Raw genomic sequence first — 22058 nt, 5'->3', positions numbered from 1 at the left:
CGTAGCTCCATGGACGCACCAAAGCATAGCATAACGTGTAGTTCCTTGGTCATTTTTCTTTCCTGTAAACTGTCACCCTCTTGAACAGGCGGTTGCCTTCCCAGACTGGTCACCTCTGCAGGCTCCTTGTATTGTTATCTATGTGGTCAGGGCAGTTGAGGAGTTGTTGTTCAATTGTCAATATGTGTGTGAACAGTACAGCACAGCAATTGAATGTGTAGGTGTGCACATCATGTAGATGACATTCAGGCTGAAACACAAAGGTCATGCATCTGTCCCTTGTCAATTTGCATCCCAACTGCCATCATGTGTTACATCCTACCCAAATCTAAACTTGAACCCGACTTTTCGAATCCACCATGGATCACATGGCACATTTTTCTCTCTCTTTTCCTTCCTTTTGGCAATTTTGGCAGCAATATTTCTCTTTTGAGCAGTCAGGATACAATTACGTGTGCACATTGGATTCTGTGTTCTCCAGGCCCCAATCTCCAGGAAGCAATGGTGTGTTCTGGTACAGTGTGAATGTAGCTAATGTACACTTTGTCATGATCAGCACGGAACATGACCTCAGCCCTGGATCTGTGCAGTACAACTGGTTGAAATCTGATCTCGGAGCTATCAACCGGGCTACCCAACCATGGGTCGTTGTTGCTGGTCATCGACCACTCTACAACAATGAGAAACGTCAAAAAGATGATGATCTGTGAGTTAGAGTGAACAGTCCTACACTGCTACATTTCATTCGGAAATATTTTAAAAGATGTCGTCTGTGACCTGGAGGCAAGTAGGCATAACAGGATAGTCAGACCAAATAGGGAGTACAACGGTTGAGTCTTGCTCTGAATCCGAACCGTCCTAAACTGACCTCGTAAGCTCGTGACCTGGAAAGCGTTTCGCCTCTACCTGTACCCAGTGAGAGTGATACGTGGACTGCCTACATGTATATTCACATGTCAGCTTAGTTGACAGCTGAATAGAAGTGCTTAGGCCAAAACAAACTGTAACCCTGCTTCGGATCGGCTGACCAGGTCATTTTTCCCAAATTCTGAAACATTCTGGTACGCATGTGTGCACGATAGGTGCATGTATGCGACTGATGCTAGCCAAAGAAAGAGCTTACTTGCATCGTGCTTGCACGAGTGCAGTAAATACAGTCATTAGACTTCCACACTGTCAGTAGTACTAGTACACGGTCTGTGCGAGTACAGTCTATCAACTGTGGCATTGGTCCATACAATGTGCATAGTATACATCAAGTGTGTACCTTCATTGCTTTTGTCAAACAGAGAGGTTCCACGCTGTCCAAGAGAGTACTCAATACCGAGAGGCAGAGCTAGTTCAAACATTGCTTTTGTCTGTCAATAGCAGATGTTAGAACCGAAAAATGTTCCAAAAAGGTTTTTCCGGCCGACTGATTCTATTTTTGATCTTGTACAGTATCACTGTGCCAAACGTGGCCGAAATCAGGTTGAGGAGAGTCCAGATTCTGTTCAAGATTAGATCGTGGCATCCTGAGCAGTTTATGTGTAAAATACTGTTGAAGACAACAGGCTAATGCAAGAGGCAGTGGGATTTCTGTACTCGCATGACTAGAGACCTATCTCGAATAGTGCCCCTATCTCCGAGAGCCAGTGAAAAAATAACACCCTGTCTTGAATAATGCCCCGCCTCTGGGGCTTGCAATCAAGCATATGTGCAAGTTTGGTGTTGTTTTGCTAATAGTCTTGTCCATGCCATTGCATTGGTGGTTTCAGAGTCAAGATCTCAGTTATTGTTGCTGCTTCTGTTGGGTCGTGAGAGTTTACACTTTACGGTAAACTTTAGGCTCTGCTTTTCTTTGCCTTCTTTGAATTTATGCTGGATGATGTAAATGTACCAGCATTGAAAAACTAGTTCCCTCTCTAGAATAGTATCTTCTCTTGAATAGTGTCCCATCTGTGATAGACTTTGAAAATATTGTGCCCCAGGGTCACTAATCGCGCGGGTATGGTAGTTTGAAGTAGGTCTCTGCTAAGCATAGGCAATCATTATGCTTCTCCGAATCTCCAATGTACAGACCAGTGCAGCTGAAACTGAGGGAGATCCTGAATCCGGTCTTTGCAGAGTTTGATGTCAACCTCTATGTGTGTGGTCACTACCACAACTGTGAGTATCGGTATGCATACACATAATCAGTATGTATATACAAATCAATATACTTATAGTGCATGCGTATACATATCAGTATGCATATACAAATCAATATACTTATAGTGCATGCGTATACATATCAATATAGAACAATAGAAGTATTTCTTGCGTCGGCAAAAAGTGCTCAATGTCCTAAGACAGAGCGGGGTTATACACTCAGACACAAAGGATCTCCAAGTTTCTCAGTGTTGCTACTCTGAGTTTCGTGCAAAAGCACTCTTCAGGCAATGTTGCCTGAAGAGTGCTTTTGCACGAAACTCAGAGTAGCAACACTGAGAAACTTGGAGATCCTTTGTGTCTGAGTGTGTACATATCAATATATATATATATATTTCGCTCCTGCTCTTGTAGCAGTTGAGCACTCTTGCGTGGGGTAGTGCCTTTGCTGTTTGCGTTATGCAGAGCTCACTGACTTGTCAGTTTGAGCACTCTGGCAAGGTACGTTCGGGCCTGATTGGAAATTTTTATTTCCATTGCTATCGGGTTCGGCCTCATTTTCTCTGTGCTGCGCTGATGAGTTCAAAAAGAACGAAACAGCATGCTGTCCGCAGATTGAGTGTCAATATATATATATGTATAAGATCAATTTGTTGCGTAATTTGGTGGATCGTGCACGTCGCCTTTGTTCGTCTTCAAGGTTGGAGCAGGAGTTGGAGAAGTTACGTGCGCTTTTTCGTCTCAATGGATACCCCGAGTCTGTTATTGTGAAGTATGTAACTGAGACCAGTCCAAAGAAGAATGCTGAAGTTTCCACTAATCCAGTATACCTATGTTTACCGTGGAAGGGCGAGTCAGTATCACGTATGGTTCAGCGTCGGGTTAAGTCTGCCGTGGAGTCCAATTACCATAATGTTCATATTCGCTTCATCTACTCCACGGTGCGTGCGTTCACGGTGAGGAAGGACGTCCTACCTACAGGCCAATTATCCAAGTTGATTTATCACTTCGAGTGTCGGCAATGTGAGAGCCGATATGTAGGTAGGACTCTTCAACATCTGGACGCACGCATCCGACAACACGCACCGCTACACCTTATTCCACAACACGCACGATCCACTCGACCACGGAGGGGACGTCCAGCAAAGAATCATCCTGGTACAAGATGGTCCAACGCAGCGGCATCAACACCAAGCAACGTCACCTCACAATTAACTAGACCACCAGAAAAACAACCGGACAAGACACCTACGTGCGTGGCAGTGACAGGAACCGCATCAACCAGAAGAATGACTAAAGCACAGACAGAGGCAACGGCTAGGGTCCACTCGACTAGCCATGTGAAATCGGATGTGTCCACCGCACATGCTGATTGTTCTGATGTTAGTTCTGATAAGTATGAGTCGTCCATTGCTAGTCATTTGTTTGAGCATCCTGATTGTCGTGCTGTGTATTCGGATGATTGTTTTTCGATTGTGTCACGTGTACGCAGTGCTAGATTGCTGAATGTTTTGGAAGCTGTATACATCCACACAAGGAAACCCAACCTTTGCAAGCAGAAACAAATCAAATTCACACTTAGGCTTTTTTAGGTAGGTCGTCAAAACCTCGTTAGTTACATGTATGTCCAGTGGTTGTCTCTTGTTGTCGCACTACATGTCGCGCTTATTGAGTTTTCTCGCATTTGCACCTTTGTGTCATTATTGCAATTTTCGCTGTTTACTTTAGCTATCTTCTTTCTTTCTTTCTTTCTTTTTGCGCTGTTTTACCACCTTCTTACTGTATTTAATCCACTGTTCCTGTTCCTTTTCCCTTGCCTGTATTTCACCTGATGAGAAGGCTTGAAAGTATACTTGTGAAGACAAAAACTTTCAAGATGTTTGTAATGAGCCTGAAGTGTGTCCTTTTTATGAGTATTATCGCATTTTTGTCTCAGAGGAAACTGTATACATATCAGTATGCATTACAAATCCGTGGATCCCCGAGCTATAAAAGCAGACTCAGCGGAGGATGTTCAGGTTCCATTATACATGTACATGTACATAATTATCAGTATCCATATACATTGGTGAACTATACTGTAAACGGCAGAAAATCTAGAGTACAGATCAGGGAGTCGTCAAATACCATTTGACGACTCCCTGGTACAGATGCACTTGTTTCGATACATAATTATATTATTAGGCCAAAACAAATAATGACCTTGTTTCCGGTCGGCCGACCGGGCCACTTTTTCCCAAATTCTGAAACTTGGTTTGGTCCCAAATGTATACAAACGGTGGCAATGCCATGTGTGCAAGTGCACTCAACGAGTCATAATTCAGTCAAATCTCAACCGAATTCCACAATCGAAACACCTACAAGGTAGCAACGATTCTCAGCTGTCAGCTAGAAACCTCCGGGGTCGATACGAGCTAGAATAACGGAGCTGGAAGGACTCGAACTGTTTGCATGATTTCTCAGGATGTACGAAAACAGGAATACACCACATGCTGCACAAGAACAGTGAGTCAGTCAACTTTGACATTGATCCTTGCCATGATATATTTGTACAATGCACATGTGTAGGTGCTCTTGTCCATCAATACCACAACGATTGAGGAACCAAAAAAAGTATCCAAAAAAAGTTTCATTCCGGCCGACCAAGTCTTCTTTTTGAGGGGTTGCCGACCGGAAACAAGCCTATTTTTAGTTTTGGCCTTATGATTATTATTTCTTATTTTGTTAGGGATTTCCCAAGAGGCAATATAAGTATACATGTTTTCGTGCACCAGCACACCTCCAGGCGTCAGGGGCCCAGCCTCCCCGCCCATCCAACTCGCCACACACAACAGCGCAACTGAACTTAAAGTCCTACATATTATCTTGACAAGACGAAGACGGACAGACAAGAAGACCGGACACGACGAGGCAAAACTGATAACTAAAGAAAAGGACAAACGTTGCGGCAGCATATATGAGTATGCGCGCGCGAAATAATGTTGCACGCGCGACGATGACGTAAGCGTTCCATGGTGTAAACATGTACAGAAGACTGCACATGCAACCAAAACAATGCAACAAAGTCAAGACTAAACCACTACACAATAAAACTAAAGAACAACATAAATAAGCCATGAAAAGTCTTTCACTCTAGACCCGTTGCGCAACACATGTAATGACTATGTATGGGCACATCCTACATGTACATGTACATACATGTACAATCGACAGCACCGACAAAGACATTGACAGGAAAAGCGACAACAACGATGATGACGACAAAAACAAGAACAACAACAACGACGACGACGACTACGACGACGACGACAACAACAACAACAACAACAAAAACAACAACAACAACAACAACAATAACAACAGCAACAACAACAACAACAACAACAACAACAACAACAACAACAACAACAACAACAACAACAACAACAACAACAACAACAACAACAACAACAACAACAACAACAACAACAACAACAACAACAGCAAGAACAACTCACTGCTGATTAACTCAATCTGCTCCTGCAGTGCTCACCCTCTCCCATACTTGTAAAATTCAACCCCACAGCATCTCACCTTCTCATAAACTTATCTCTTGTTGGCGATGGTGCCATCGTGAGAATAAAGAATTCAACCAACAACAACAACAACAACAACAACAACAACAACAACAACAACAACAACAACAACAACAACAACAACAACAACAAAAACAACAACAACAACAACAACACCAGCAGCAGCAGCAGCAGCAGCAGCAGCAGCAACAACAACAACAACAACAACAACAACAGCATTTATTATTGGTCACAGGCCATCGTGAGGATGAGGATTTGAAACTACAACAACAAAGGACGTAATGGACAACAAAGGGCATGTATATTCTACATGTATATGAGATGTGTAGGTGATGTGAGATGTGTTCCCCCAACCACTGGTCTCGGCATGTATACATTTATATCTATATGGACAAACCTCTGCATAATATTCTTACCCAGTGTTGTGCTCTTTTACCATTTTCTCGTGCAATTTCCTGTGAAATCCACCAACACGTTGTGTCTGGTGTTTTCCTGCAGATGTTCGCACCACACCGATATCAAGGAATGGCAGTGTGACGTCTGTGGGTACTGTACACGTCACTGTCGGTACTGGTGGTGCTGATCTTGGTTCAGGCCAGGTTAGTGAACATGGATATGTATCTACACACGTATTTGGGGGTTACTTTCCCTTGGCAGAATATGTTATTATGATCTCGGTCACCCGGCTCAAGATATACCCCTGAAAAGGAAGAGATCTGCCCTCTCCTCTAAGGAAGCGTGTACTACTGTACAGTGTTGAAGGTGCTGATCATTTCCTGTAGGATCATCATACCCACTGCATGAGAGTCTCGGGGTCAACAACAGGAAATGACAGGGTGTTACTGTTTGAATATCGCCTGTTCTTTTCCGACCAAGGTACAACAAGAGGTGCCATTCTTTATAGGAAATTGTCCACTATTATGTCATTCTGCCGGACTATAGAGGGCTGGCTGAGGCAGCTCGAATACACAGTACTCAACTGTGCAGAGCAATCTACATGCACAGCAGAGGCAGAGAGCTGTAACTTTAAGTTTCACACACTGGAACGATCATCAGACTATGGCATTCACGCTTCCATGCGTAACCTTTTAAAAAGTGTCAGCTCAACGCCTTTCGTCTCCGGTTGTGTGTGTGTGTGTGTGTGTGTGTGTGTGTGTGTGTGTGTGTGTGTGTGTGTGTGTGTGTGTGTGTGTGTGTGTGTGTTATTATGGACCTGTTGAGTTCTCGAAGTTCCATAGCACCGCGATCACAAAAGCTAAATGACGAGTTTAGCTAGGGAAGACATTTATACGGAAACGATGAGGTGCGCGCGCGCGCGCGAGACAGAGAGAGAGAGAGAGAGAGAGAGAGAGAGAGAGAGAGAGAGAGAGAGAGAGAGAGAGAGAGAGAGAAAGTGAGAGAGAGAGAGAGATGAACAGCTACATGATGATGAGGGAGCGATTGAGTGCTAGGTAAAGGGCTTGGGCAGCAATGGCAAATATGGCGGCGCAAGTAGCTACCCAGGCCAACGGAACAAAAGGTGCCATACGCGGTGCAAGCCAGCTGGTGCAAGAATGTACGGGGAATGGTGACAGTCAGACCTCCAACCCTAATTGTGTGCTTGTGTATTCTTTTCTATGCCCATGTCGGATACACACCATCCTGCATGTACATGAATGCCATCCTTATCATCTCAGTATCATCCTGTTCCCTGGGTTGCAAAGAACTTGACGACATTTGGAGTGATTTCTATTGAAACAGTGGGAATAGAGAGGATGATTGTACAGTTTGTGAGCAGCAGTGGAACAGTGCTGGATTCCATCGTCATGAACCCGCTGTCATATGGCACTAGCAAACCCTCAACGACACAGCCACCTGCCACTATGAAGCAACTGCCCCAATGCACATGTCATGTCACTGGCATATCAGCAGGTAGCAGTGATTCCCTGCCTAGTACTTACACTGTAGTGCTAGTACACACTCTCTGCCTCACCTACATGATCATGATCATGACTTGAAGCCGAAGGAAGTCTGTTAGTCCAAACAATAATACAAATGCTTTGCTGCATGTACAGCAGATTGTGCACACGGGATTTCGAGCAAAAACCTGGCGAAATGTCCTAGCATTGACCATATGCATGTAGACACTGAACAATATTCTCAATACTCACTGAGTTATACTGATGTTCCTTTATGATATTGAAGACAAGGGCATAGTGGATACTCATAGTGCCAGAAGAATGTTTTGAGTAGAATTGACGAATATTCAAACTAGAGCTGAAAGTCTGTATAGTGCAAGGGAGCATGCTCCACACTTGCCTGCTGAGTGACACATTGTCTGTGCTTCTTTATTATAGTTACAGAGGCTGTGCGCCTTAATCTGCAATAGTGCTCAAATGTTGAGCAACAACAAAAAACAGCCCTATTTACTTCCTTTTGTGTACCTCTTGTGTAATATTATAACTATTATGTTTGTGCAACATGACACGTGCTGCTACATGACTTATATGTATGTAGATGCATGTATATAAAATTTGCCTGATGATCGTAGCAATACGTGAAACTCAGAGTTGTAACAAAGCTTCCAAACTCTCTCTTGTATAAATTCTGAAAGCATTCCGAGAGTCTGTGTATAATAAACTTCAAAAAGTAATAAAACAAGTCACTGATTTTGTCTTCACTGTTATTGGCACACAAAGAGACCAAGCAAATTGTGAACCTGATAATGCCTTTTGTACTATTATTTCTCAAGCCAATACATGGTTATACATTGTAGCTTTAATATAGTGTGACGAAGCACAACAATGTCGATTTATACAGCTCATTGGCAGTGAAATGATGATGAAACGTACATTACTTGTGTACGTTTCATCGCTTCTTTGTCATATTATTACCATATCTGGACTGATTTGGTATGAAAGGCCTCTTCAGGTTCACACCGGCATTTCTTCTTCTAATCGTGCAATGTAGTTTCTTCCAACTAAGTCTCTATTCTTCATCATTAGCTTCAGCCGCTCTGAACCTACCCAGAGCTACGTCTCGTTACGCCTGAATGCTATTTCATTTTTGGCAGCAGACAGATGGAACATGCTTCCATCTGGATGTCGTCAAGCTAAGCCCCTTTCTGCATTTGTCACAAGCACCAAATCAGTCCTAGGGTTCCCAGTAAAAAGGCAACGCCTGTTGGGAGTTCCCTAGTAAAATAATAAATTCTACTACTTGTACTACTACTACCACTAGCCGCGATGATTTTGCAGCAGAATTCGAGCACACTCAATGCTGTTTTGGAGTACTAGTACTGTCCCCGGGGGAAATCGCGATTCCGCGCCCAAGTTTTTCCGCGTTTTTTAAAAGACTGCGTTTTCCGCGATTTTCCCGCGTTTTTTGAACTTTTTTGTTGCACTACACGTACACACAGTGCACTGTTCGGTCAGCAACATCTCATCGTGGCGACTTTGTACTCAAAAAGGTCAAATATGACGAGTGCTTACACCAGAGACTTGTAACTGATTGATTTCACTACCGGTACATACTCACTGAAAATTGCCTCATATCAACTGCAAACTTGCCGCATCATAAAATATTCACCGCATATTTACCGCAAAGTCACCGCAAATTATGCCATATTATGCCGGGTTTTTCCCGCGTTTTTTTGCGATTTTTTCCGCGATTTTCTCCGGGGACAGACTAGTACCGTATTATCTCTAATATAAGCACGGTCCTTTATTTTTTCAATGTACATGTACCTCCGCCCCGTGCTATTAATGGAGACGTTCCTTTATTGGAGACTGTTCCATTATTATTTCAACCTCATTTCAGATGCATGTTGCCATGCCAAATTCATGTCAAACACACACATTTCAGGGTTTTTTCGCCGGTACAGATAATGAATAATTATTTACACAGTGTGCTTATAATGGAGACTGAGCACTTTATTTTTTGAATGCCGCCCCAAGGTGTTCTATTATTGGAGACTGTGCTTATATTAGAGATAATACGGTATACTGAGAAGCAGAATCTACTAATTTTTCGAGCGTTTATACGCCACGGCATAATGACAGGCGATAATGTCACTTTAGATTTACCCATCTGCCTATACTCTTGTGAACCCTTATTTTGAATGTACATGTACTTGTAGTTCCAGTTCTTAATTATGTCAAAATCTTTTGATAGTCCTCATATCATACAATCATGTAACTCTGCACCTGCATGCTTTCTTGTGAGAGGAAATCTAAGGAGCTTGCGCATTTGCAGTATGGCCTAGACCTGTCTATTCATGCATACATGTACATCTGGCTTGGTGAGGTGAAACAGTCATTGTGTTTCTGTGAGAAAAAAGTGGAACCACTTGCCTAAGCCGACCATCCTAGGGATCTTATGATTACCGTATTTGTCGGAGTATAGTGCGCACCTTTGTATAATGGGCACCCCCAATCTTCATTGGGGGGGTGCGCACTTCAATCTTCATTGAAGTACATGCATTTCATATTCGGAGCATACTAGTAGTGCGCACCTGCGATTTAGGGCCTAAAATAGCACATCTAAAGTGCGCACTATACTCCGGAAAATACGGTACGATTGTGGTCCCCGTGTACAGGTGGTCTTCTTCTTGAGGGTCATCATACTTCATAGTTGCCTGGGTTACTTGCATGCACATGTATGCCTTAGTATTTGTGTGTCATGTAGCATCCCTTGGTCCTAGTTGTTAGAGGTCTTCTTTGAGGAGGTCTTCTTTGACAGGTGGTTTCCCTATCAGAGTGGTCGCCTTGACAGGTTAGTGCTAAGATTCGCGCAAGAGAGAGAGGGGAAGCTGTGCACATGTGAGTGTGTTGCAACTCCGAGTTTCACGTACTGAGTAGTCACGATCTTCTGTACATTATACTTCATGGTTTCCGATTATGGCTCTGTGAACAAACCTGTTACAGTGTGTGCTACTAAACTACTTTTTAGTAGCCTCGGTCAATCTGAGGATTACTGTACAGACAGACAGTGTCCGCCAACCGCAGCCCAGACTAGACAAAACATGACAGAGCGCCAACCACGCGATAGACAGAGATAATAATAAATGTTTATGTACGTAATAATGAACTACTTGTATTGTACAGTCATTGTACATGTAAAGTAAAAAAAAAGTAACAGTATAAGTACAATCAAGTACTAGTACTACTAGTATATCTGTCAATCAGTTATCAGACAGGCAGCCGCAGTACTAGTACTAGGCCTAGGGTGACATGACGTCGACGAGCTCTAGCTCTACGTACCAGTATCTATCACTAGATCTACCTTGTCACCTAAGTTTAACAGTTACTACAACAGTACAAGTACAACACTTGATCTACGCGCGCGCGGTAGTGCCACATCATGGTAGATCTACATGGACATGGTGTAGGCCCACAGCCACAGGCCGCGCTAGGCACAGGCTCTAGCATATATTATAGCCTAGGCCCTAGCCTGGCCAGCTAAACTGTGTGCGGTAGCTGTGATCATGCCTACTGTCTGATGATATGACAGATAAAGGCTTCTTTGATACATCCTACCTGAGTTTTCTCCCAGCACCTGCTGTCCGATACTAGTTTTAGGTCAGGATCCATGTACATGTCCCTCTCGGCTCTCTGAGTGGAGCTATCAACAATAATAATATTATATAAATAATTATTAACTGGTTTGAGGGAAAGAGACAAACGGGAAAATTCTGAAGAAAAAATTGACTGTCACCACCAGGACTCGAACCAGGGACCCTCGCTTGTAGCCAGCGATGCTCTAACCACTGAGCTATGGTGTAGTCGTCATCCCAGCAGAGGCCGTTCAACGTTTTCTTCAGACTTCGTAACTCACACTTCCTGTGAATCCACACAGGCGGGTGGGACGCAGCCCTCACTGTAACCCACACACTTCACGTACAAACTAGCACGCGGGGAGCCCCAAGTCATAAAATATTAACTGGTTTGAGGATAAATAATTATTATTATTATTAGTTGTAAAATCAGGTTTCATATTCGTGTTTCAGCACACATGGATATTAGCCTCTGATTGCCTTTTCTATTGCCTATAGGGTAGCTCTCAGTCGCTTTGAACGCGATCCCATCCAATTTTTATTTGACCCTCTGGCTCTGGTTGGGGCCCATGTGAGGGTCCGTCACAAAATTAATATTAATTTGTAGCCACGAAAAGGAGAGATATCGCTGAATCGCTGTGTCTGTGAGGGCGTAGTCTACGACTCTCAAGCCCACTGTGCACGGTACGCTATCCAAGATGGAACGGGTGACAATGTCACGCATGATGCTGTTGATAGCGGGTGTTATTTTGGTCGTGACTGCTCCAGTGATAGATGGACAGCTGTTTTATTCCTACAATCCAGAGATACAGAATGGTGGAAATATTACTGTGCAGTGGAGAAATCAGGGCCGCGGTGAAACTGTGGGATCCAGTGACAAAGACGAAGTCCGCCTGTACTGTCCACCGGTACCCGTGAACAACAGTCTATATGATAATGCGTTCATTGACAGATGGAGCATTTTGGAGGCCTCGACTAGTCGAAATCCGACAGGTACCACTGGCAACATTAGTGTGGGACCTATCATCAACATGAGAGATACATGCCAGCTAATATTCTTCAGATGGGTACCTCAGTTTGGATTTCATCTACCATTCACTACAGGATTCGGTGAGAACATTCTTGTGAGGTTTCCTCACCGAGGATCTGAACCTCTGCAAGGCCATATTGCCATGGTAAGCTGGAAAAGGAACAATACACACCTGACTTGCATTGAATATTCATTAGTTGAGGGAATGAAAATGGGAAAAGTCTGAAGAAAAAATTGGCTGTCACCACCAGAACTCAAACCAGGGACCTTCGCTGAAGGCCAGTGATGCTCTAACCACTCAATGAGCCATGGTGTACAGTCAGACCTCGCTTAACCGCACAAGGGATCATGTGCAGAAGAGGTGTGTTCACGAGTGTGTGAGGGTATGGCGATGACAAGGAGCATGCGAGTAGAGCCATGCACTGCCTTTTGCGCCAAGTCGTTAGCGCCTTTTCCTCCATTGACCGGCTTCGTCACCTGCATTCGCATTCCCGCTCACCTTACCCGCCTTTTCTCCTGATTATAGCCCTGCAGTTTGCTTCTCCTTGGTTAGAGTAGTTTAGAGTAGTTATTGAGTTAGTTTGAGAATGTCTCAAGAGTTGAGTTTGTGTTCTCCATGTTTATCAATTGTATTTCTCCGTTGCTGTTTCCATGAGGCTGTTTCTAAATTATTAGTAAAGATTTCGAACCACTCGTGTGTTCAGATCATTTCCACTCAGAGTTTTCAGACTCAGAGTGTCTGCCAGTATCGGTTCAATAACCTGATGAGTCAGCTTTCCAAGATTTCCTTTGAGTCTCTCTCTCTTCTCCCAAGGGGAGAGAGAGCCTTGTAAAGCAGTGGGCAACTAAAATTTCGATTGTGTGTGTGTTTTGTGTTTTGTGTGTGCTCCCGTGTCTGTGTGCATATAGACTGGTAACCCGAGTGAGCTGCGGGTCACCTGGGTCTCAACAGATGTATCAGATCAAGATCCTGCAGTTTGGGTAAGCACAGCATGCCTATAGGAGAGTATTACAACAGGAGTGTTGCGCTCGCACTGCGCCAACACAGCACGCTACTACACCAGCATCGAATCATGGGCAACACATGCGTATCTGAACTGCTGTTCTGTACTCATGCCGTATCTTGCACTTACACCAGAAACACTGGGAAGGTCCACAGTATAATGGTTCGCAAGTACACAGCCAGGGGCAAAGCTAGAAAATGAGTACCCAAATGTGATCTTGACACTTTGTTGGCATGCCAGGCACATGTACTCTACCCGCTACAATTTGATTTAGCTCCGCAGCAGTGGTGGTTGATGGAGGAAAATATCTGCAACGGCCGTCTTATGTGAAGCTCCTGGTGTCGGATTTCAGTTGCCACTTCTGTATATTATGATCCTCACTGTTTGCATCTAACTTCATTTACTTTGCCCAACAACCTGGATGACGGAAAATGTTCCAAACCAATAGTTGATATCAACACGTTGTTTTGCCTGTGAGTATCCACACTAGTCTATCCTATGTACACTTTCTAACAAACTGAGGGAGTACCTGGTAGCGACATTGAAGAAATTATAATACAGTGAAACCTGTCTAAGACGACCGCTCAAGGGACCTGAAAACGTAGTCTCTGTTACCAGGTGGTCTCCTTATCCAGGGTCATTTGACTCCGGGACTGAGTAGCATCCCTTGGCCCTGGTTTCAGTGGTCTTTGAGGACAGGTGGTCGCCTTATCCAAGTGGTCGCCTTGACAGTTTTTACTGTATATACTCATCAAAAAGCGAGCAATGAATTTGACCGTGAAGGGTGCTGATTGAAAATATCTTCGTCGACAGTACTTCGTAGTACTCTGTACTAGTATGGGTAAATTATAACTGAATCTTCCACTTCGTATCAAAGCAGGGGCAGACTTTGGTAAAAATTGGCTGAGGACAGCTAGCTGACTAATGCATAGAAGCACTGTATTACTATGCAGTAAAACTTGGAAAGGGAAAGCCCTGTACACAATTGAAAAGGAGTGAAATCAGCTGTGGCAATAAACGCTATAGCTAGCATTGAGGTTACCCTACGCTTAGCTCTCCACCGTTGAAATAATGCATCAGGGAAAATTACTATGCAAACAGGCTCCCTACACAATGCATTGCAACGCACATGAGGAAGAAGTTCATACGCTGTAAGGCCATCATTTTTTATATCTATGTTTCGCTTCGTCCGCACGCATATGTGTTGATTTTTTCAGAAAAAAAGCACGAACATGCACAGTGAGTGTACGATCGCGCAAGTCAACACTCAGTGTGGACTGGTTGCATACGGCAAAGCTGGAATTCAGAAATGGCCTCGATGCCAGCGTTGTAAATCGTTTGTTCGGCATCTTCGAGCAATATTCTATGAGCTTACACCAGACCGCATCGATCGCCTCAAGCTGGGAGGATGCGTCGTTCCGGAGCTCTTTGCACCGCCGCTGAAGTCTGAGTACATGTACCAATAATCCAGGAAGCATGGGCACGAACGGTTGCCTCCTCTGTCCAAAGTGAATACTTACTCATGCTGATAACCCAGATTTTGTGCTTCGATGTACGGTTTTTCTTTCGAATGCACACCACGCACGAGATATTGTGCTATGTACAGTGCTATACACCTCTGATGAGCCTTTTTCTTATTTTGCAACTTTTTATTTTTTCCACCTCTCGCATATGATTCTGGAAGTTGAACTGACGCGAAACATAGATATAAAAAATGATGGCCTAATAAGTCAGCAACCAAAATGTCATACTGGAAAGAAAGTAGCTCGTATGATCGCAACGGGATCCATGCAGGATTGAGTTTTACTCACTCACCCGGGCACGTAGCTACTACTAAGTAGTAGTGCAGAACGAGCCTTGGCACGAACGCCATATAGGTCACGTGGGTGGTCACGGCCATTTTAAGACACATCCACGGCCTCACTCTCTTGCTGGTTATTGAGCAGTGTGCATCGTGCAGTTGTGAAGTCTTCTCCGTCGCTTCCCTTCCTCGTTGAATAACATTATGCTGTCATTGTGAACTATCCTACGCACTGGCTCATAGTACTCCTGCCGTCCTCTCTGATGGTTCCATGTCTCTGATCATCTTTTTGCGGATTTTTTCAATGTTGGTGAAAAGCCGGTGGCCGGCGGAGGCTTGTAATTATTATTATTACACGCATGCCCGCGTTGAAGTGTAGCAGCAGTATGCTGCGTTTTTTTGTATTTATAATTTTATATCATTATCTCATGGCACATCATGATGATCGGTACCAACGCATTCGTAACTCCGATTAGTAGCTTCGGCTCTGTTTTTCTTTTCTTTCTTTCTTGTTTTGAATTGTATGTTTAACTCATTGGATTTCTTTGTATTCTGTATCTCGTTATCGTTATCTTTTCCTCTAGCCCTCTTGCTTAGGATGAGCTTTCTTTTTTATGGCAGCTTAAGTGAAGGCTATATACCTGCTTTATGCAGGTTGATGCCAACGCGAACAAGCAAAATAATAATAATAATAATAATAATAACATCATGATGACGGCCAGTAAAACTGAGACAAGGGTGAAAGCCAACCACAGCAGTAAAACATATAAAAGAATAGAAATAAAAGGCAAAGAAGGCAAAGGAGGAGACAAACCAGCAGGAGTCATGCAAGTACATGAAACCTATAATTGAGCAGAGATTTTAGCAACAAAATTATCCATCGACGTGCTGGTCTTGGCCTGCGTTGGTAATGTTGCCCAAAACACATAGCCAGCAAAGACCAGGGATCTAGTGAATAGGGTGGAGGCAGCGCGTGGGAGACTGAATGAGTTCCGGGTATTCCGTGTTTCGGAGAACCAATTATAAGCCTGCATATGCAAGGGTATTTTATGTATGGGAACACAGAGGTGGTACTTATGTCGAGTTGAAAGGGGACTGATCTTGGCAATTTCGTAAAGGCTAGCGGAGGGAAAGCGACGATCTTTGCTAAATAAGATTTTCAGGAGCATGCGGTTATGGGTTTCTAGCTTGTTCAATACAGTAGTAGTTATGCCAGACCAAGCAGTATCACAGTAGTCAAGTATGGGCAATATATAGCAACGATAAAACAAGTGTTTGCAAGAAAGAGGAAGATGTCTACAGTGGGCTTGAAGAGCCCCAAGGATGGAGCTTGTGCGCTTGCAGACATACTGCACATGGGGTGACCACGGCAATTTAAAGTCAATAACAACGCCAAGATGCTTATGCTCTTCAACAATACGAATAGAAACACTTGAAGAAGGAAAACAAAGTGGCAGGGAAGGGGGAGAAGGGGTAATGTACATTGCTGCCGTTTTATCAACGTTTGGCTGCAACTTCCAATCATGCATCCAGGTTATAACCTTGCCATTGCTATCTTGCATGGTTTCATGCAGTCGTATAGGGCAAGCATTGGAGCAAAGCAGAGCTGTGTCGTCAGCGAAAAGGCTGACACCAGGGGCAATATCGGGGAGGTCATTAATATACAGGAGAAATAGCAGTGGCCCAAGGATTGAACCCTGGGAGACTCCAGAAGTAACGGCTAAAGGCTCCGACAACAGTTGAGAGGCGTACAAGCTGATTTTGGTTATAGAGATACGATGAGAGCCAGCCGACAGCCTTGCCATCAATGCGATACACTGTTCGCAGCTTAGCTAAGAGACCCCTGTGCCAAACAGTGTCGAAGGCCTTTGCAAGATTGAAGAAGACTAAACCAACATAGTTATGGGCGTTCCGGGCTGTCTTGTGGATGTCTTGCACAAGGCGAGTAACCTGGTACCTGGTGGAGTCACCCCGACAAAATCCCGACTGTGCTGGCGAAAGTGAAGCGCGAACATGATTATAAATGATGTCATATGCAACAAGTTCGTACACTTTTGATAAAGTAGAGAGCAATGAGATAGGGCGATAGTTGCTGGGGGTGGTACGTGATCCTCTATTTTTGTAGGTCCACAGCTTTGCTTATGCAGAATGGCTTGGGTGAGAGGAGAGGAGAGAGAAAGCAGCAAGGAAACCAATATCTAAAAAATATGAAATATGTCACAATAACATAAAGAGAACCAACCTACATATGTATGATTGCACAAGAATGGAGAAGACAAATGGCTATAATCATTGTGCAACTAAACCGGTACACATGAAATCTGTCGACAATGTAAGGAAACAAAACAAATTATACTCAGTTAGTCCGTAAATATCGAACTTTTTTCACCAAACGAATTATTTTAGTTTAGACCCAACCCCTCCCTCCCTCCCCCTCAGAACGTAAAACATGTTGACATACGCGCATATACAATGGCCATGTACATGAATCAATGTTTTCTGAAACGAAATTGGTCAACCCCTCCCCTCCCACCCCATAACGAAATCATTTCGTTCTGTGAAAAAAGTTCGATATTTATGGACGACCCCTTACTGGTTCTGCTAAAATATGAGAGAACAATGCTACAACATTAGAATTACCACTTGTACATACGTAAATTGTCACAAGTGTAGAGAGCGAGTCCCATACAAAAGCATGAACGACTGTCCCGAAGTTATTTTGGAAACAAAAGGTACTACCTACTGACGTTGACGGAACATGAATTTGAGTCGAATACGCACGAAGTCTTGTACATCATTATGCGCCGGTGTCATGAAGTAAACGGCATGTACGACAGTCACCAATCCAGCTTCAGCCCCGCGCTCGCTTGAGCAGAATGTTCCCCGCGTTTGCTTTGCCTCCACACGGATAGACGACCAGCGCAGAGTCCCGAAGCTCCGTGGCCGTAAGGTCTTGATGTTCGCCGTTAGTGTCGTTAAGTCTCCGTCCACCTCTCACAGCAAGCCGCTCAATGAAAATCTTTCTCGCTCCATTGGAGAGAGAGGAGAGTTGCTACTTCTCCATCCAAACACTTGGTTTGTAAAGCAGCTTGAATTGTCCAAGGTTGTTATGGCAACAATAGTGGGACACAGGACCGCATAACTCGCATGCATTGCGCTCAGATCAGCTAGAAAATCGTTGCTAGGCAGCCACAGCAAAAAAATGCAATGTCAACTAGGCAACGGTAACAGTGCCATTTAGCGAAGGACATCACTTTGCCCGTGTACTGCGGGGTACCACGTGGAGTGCTCTCTGGAATCAGACCCTCGCCTCGGATACCTTGAACTTGTCTCCTGAGGGCCCAATCCGAATACCGTATTTTCCGGAGTATAGTACGCACTTACGATATGCTATTTTAGGCCCTAAATCGCAGGTGCGCACTATGCTCCGAATATGAAATGCATGTACTGTATTTTTCGGAGTATAGTGCGCACCTTTGTATAACGCGCACCCCAATCTTCATTGGGGGTGCGCACTTCAATCTTCATTGAAGTACATGCATTTCATATTCGGAGCATAGTGCGCACCTGCGATTTAGGGGCTAAAATAGCACATCTAAAGTGCGCACTATACTCCGGAAAATACGGTACTTCAATCAAAATTGAAGTGCGCACCCCCAATGAAGATTGGGGGTGCGCGTTATACAAAGGTGCGCACTATACTCCGAAAAATACGGTAACTTGCGCTCTTTGACCGGGTTGGGGTTGTTTAGTGTAGCAGCTTGTTGCTATTGTGTGCTGCTTCTCGATGCACCACTCTAGCAAGGGGTAAACCAGGATCCATGATCATTGTTCAGAACACCCACCGTTCCTGCAGCAGTGTGATGAAATGCTTGTCAACCATTGTAGGTTTACAGCAATATTATTTAGGTAGTGCTGCTTTTCATTGTGTTGCCACAGTCGCAAACATGTTGTCCTTTCGATTTGTTTTGCAGTATCGCAAGCAAACTGATCCCGATAGCAAGGCTGTGAAAAAGCAGGCAGCAGCCACCACGTACGCAGCTGGTGATATGTGTGGAGGAGAAGCAGCCATTGTTTATCCGACTAAATTCCGTGATCCCGGAATCATTTACAGTGCTGTTATGACAGGTCTTACACCAAACACTGCATACACGTGAGTACCCGTCAAACATTTGATGTATATTGTTCACGTACAGTATGGAAATGGCCACGTGCGGGTATATTTGTGTGTGCGTGAGTTCGAGCCGGGACGCATACACGAATGTGTGAGTGTGTGTGTGGGGGGGGGGGGGTAACAGAGGGAAACCTTCGAACATGAGGGCCAGCTCTGCAGCAAACGTGTTTCGGCTTCCACCAGATCTAAACCGGGATGTAGCTCGCCAGCATTTACTCTCTTACCCTGATTCTGGCTCCCTGTCACAAGGGAGTGATGTAGCCCTATGGGGCAGTCATGCTATAGTAGTAGTAGTGGTAGTAGTAGAGTGTGTGGGGGGGGGGGGGGGTGTACGTGTGTGTGTCTGTGTGTGTATGGGTGTGAGTGTTCACTGCACGCCATTCTTCACCGCTGCTACCTCAAAAAAATTCTAACGCCTTCATTTCTCCCAGCACTCTTTCCCTCCTGCAAGACAGGGTGAACCGAGGGAAGGAACTCTGTCATTCGCATTTAAACCGGTCCACTTCAGAATAGAATGACAAGTCTAGCAGAATTATCTGGACTGGGAGCTCTGGGGTTGATCAGGGTGGATCCGTATTATTGACTTTTGATATAATGCTGGCCAAGCGCGACGAGACAAGCGAGAAATGATTTCTCGTGCAGCATTTTTTTCTGTTGAAAACATAGCATTTGATATTATTCTTTGATGTTTACTCTCTCTTGCTTCCCATGTCAGTTTTCGAGTCTCACCAGTGTCCCTTCCTTCCCAGTCTTCTTTTCTATACATCTTGATCCTTCCTTTTCTAACTTTGCTATGATGTGCTTTGCAATGCTTCCATGATGCCAAACCACCACTGGCGGTATACACCTGGGTTCTTTCTCTCACCACTGCATCCATCGGAGGAAAGGGCTTACTGATCTGACGGTCACAAGTGGCTCTGCATCATGGCCTGTTTCTGGAATCCGCGTGGATTCTGTACTTCTTTGGGACATTCTGTACTCAGTCCTTGCTTCTAGACTTCTCTTGTCATCTTGTTCATATCTGGCTGCAGCCCACTACCCCTCAATGTGTGTGTTGTTGGCCTTTTCTTCTATGTCTCTGTATGCCAGTATGTGTGGAGCGAGAAGCCATCATTTTCTCTTGTCTAGAGCCTGACTGTGACCTGCATTGTATCTCGTATCTATATGTAGGTACTGGTATGGCTCCGGAGTCAACTCCACGCGTACGCGTATCCTGTCACCAAAGCAAATCCTAACATCTCCACAGGCAATAACAAACACAGGGCAACAAACAACATGTAAGCGAACAAAATATAGGAATATGTCAATAGAGCATTGGAATTATTACTCCTTGATCCGCAGGAAGAGAAATGTTATACTGTAGTCAATTCTTATTGCTCCTGATTTCCCAGAATCGGTCATTTTCCTATCTAAGGTGATACTTTTGAGATTTTTATCCTTAAAAAGCTTCCGTGGAGATAAGAATGTTATTAGCGCAATGAATAGAGCGTGCTGCGTGCTCAGTACAAACATAATATTAAAAGCAAATTTTGTTGTCATGTATAATTATTCCTTTAAAAAGTCGGCGTGGAGACAAGAAACCTACTTCGAAGTAATATCGATGAAAGTAAAGTGAGCGGCGCACTCATACCACGAGACAGTGGAACAATCATCACTCCCCCCTCACATGACCGCGGACTCCTGCATGTACCCTCACACAATAACCACACAACTGTTTGGGAATATCATGCTTCTTGTAATATGCCAAACTTGATACGCTGAGTCCAGCTTGACTTAGCTGTGTCCCTAACTGCTATTTACTGCTCTAACATGAAGCCGTGCCTGGCCGAAGGGAAAAGAAGAAAGAAAAAATTCTGACCTTCTGCAAGCTATAACAAGTAGGAAGGGTCGGCTGTGTAAAGCTACACAAACATCAGGTTGGCCGGATGACAGTGAGCTTCCGGCACATATCTTGCCCTGCTGCACCGCCTGAGCCTACCTGATGTGGTGGTGCACTTATGGGCTGCTTGAGCCCCAGGAGCCTCCCTGATGTACCACGGGGTGCCGTCGAAGCCCCTGTGTCAATTCGGTGATCCAAATGTGTGTGTGTGTGTGTGTTTGTGTGTGCACATATGTGTGTGTGTGTGCGTGCGCGCGCGCTTGTGAGTATGTTTGCATGTCATGTGATGTCATCACGGGTGTGTTCTGCATGAGTTGACATGCATACCAGTTATACTAGTCGATGACAATTGATATGAGATGCTAACGGTTATAGTCATGCAAAAGTCCTAGAATGTTAGAACCTTTGTTTGGTTAGATTTTACATATCATCCATCATCCAGGCATTTAGAAGATTGGTGGCATCCCTACCGAAAAAAACATTGATATTTTGTGATGCTGTTCTATTTCACTGTTGTAGGTCGTATGATTGCCTTTGCTGACATGGGTGCATGGGGTGGCAGCCACTTCATGAGTTTGCCCACTGACAGCACAGCCAAGTCTGTTGTGGACTTAATCCAGCGCATGTGGATCAACACCGGCAAGAAAATCGATATGATCGGCCATGTTGGTGACATCTCCTGTAAGCTAGCTTTGCCTAAGTCCTGTGTTTAGTGGGGCTATTTGTTCGCATTGCTGCATAGCATGCAATCCAGCAGTGACCGTGATGATGATGATCATCATCCATAGCCAGCAATCGCATGTCATCACGTACATTGAAAATCAACATAAATTTGCGAATCGACCGTTTTTCAGCATAACTTTTCAACGAGGACAAAGCAAAGTCGGCCGAACGAAGCCTAGAGGAAGAGAATCATCCTGTCCACTTCACCA

The 22058-nt window shown here is 44.3% G+C and overlaps 2 protein-coding genes across 7 annotated transcripts in view; both read left to right on the top strand.

Moving 5' to 3' along the window:
• Positions 1-8902, top strand: part of LOC135809269 (uncharacterized) — a 28930-nt gene extending 20028 nt beyond the window's left edge. Inside the window, exons 9-12 of the mRNA XM_065322582.1 lie at positions 482-706; positions 2060-2148; positions 6204-6304; positions 7382-8902. Coding sequence (XP_065178654.1) covers positions 482-706; positions 2060-2148; positions 6204-6304; positions 7382-7702 — 736 coding nt within the window. The 3' untranslated portion in view covers positions 7703-8902. The remainder of the gene's footprint in view (positions 1-481; positions 707-2059; positions 2149-6203; positions 6305-7381) is intronic.
• LOC135809267 (uncharacterized) overlaps positions 1-22058 on the top strand; it is a 141051-nt gene that overhangs the window by 82591 nt on the left and 36402 nt on the right. For 3 of the 6 annotated variants that reach the window (XM_065322580.1, XM_065322579.1, XM_065322578.1), the window contains 4 exons: positions 13178-13249; positions 19048-19226; positions 20418-20524; positions 21646-21807. In XM_065322580.1, coding sequence (XP_065178652.1) covers positions 13178-13249; positions 19048-19226; positions 20418-20524; positions 21646-21807 — 520 coding nt within the window. Of the gene's footprint in view, positions 1-11657; positions 12414-13177; positions 13250-19047; positions 19227-20417; positions 20525-21645; positions 21808-22058 lie in introns of those variants that run through there. The other 3 variants (XM_065322577.1, XM_065322576.1, XM_065322575.1) reach the window with 3 other exon arrangements.

This window comes from Sycon ciliatum, chromosome 2 (assembly GCF_964019385.1).
Source record: "Sycon ciliatum chromosome 2, ocSycCili1.1, whole genome shotgun sequence".
In the NCBI taxonomy this organism is placed as follows: domain Eukaryota; kingdom Metazoa; phylum Porifera; class Calcarea; order Leucosolenida; family Sycettidae; genus Sycon; species Sycon ciliatum.
Note: the sequence above shows the minus strand (reverse complement) of the source record. Positions and strands in the feature narration are given on the sequence as shown.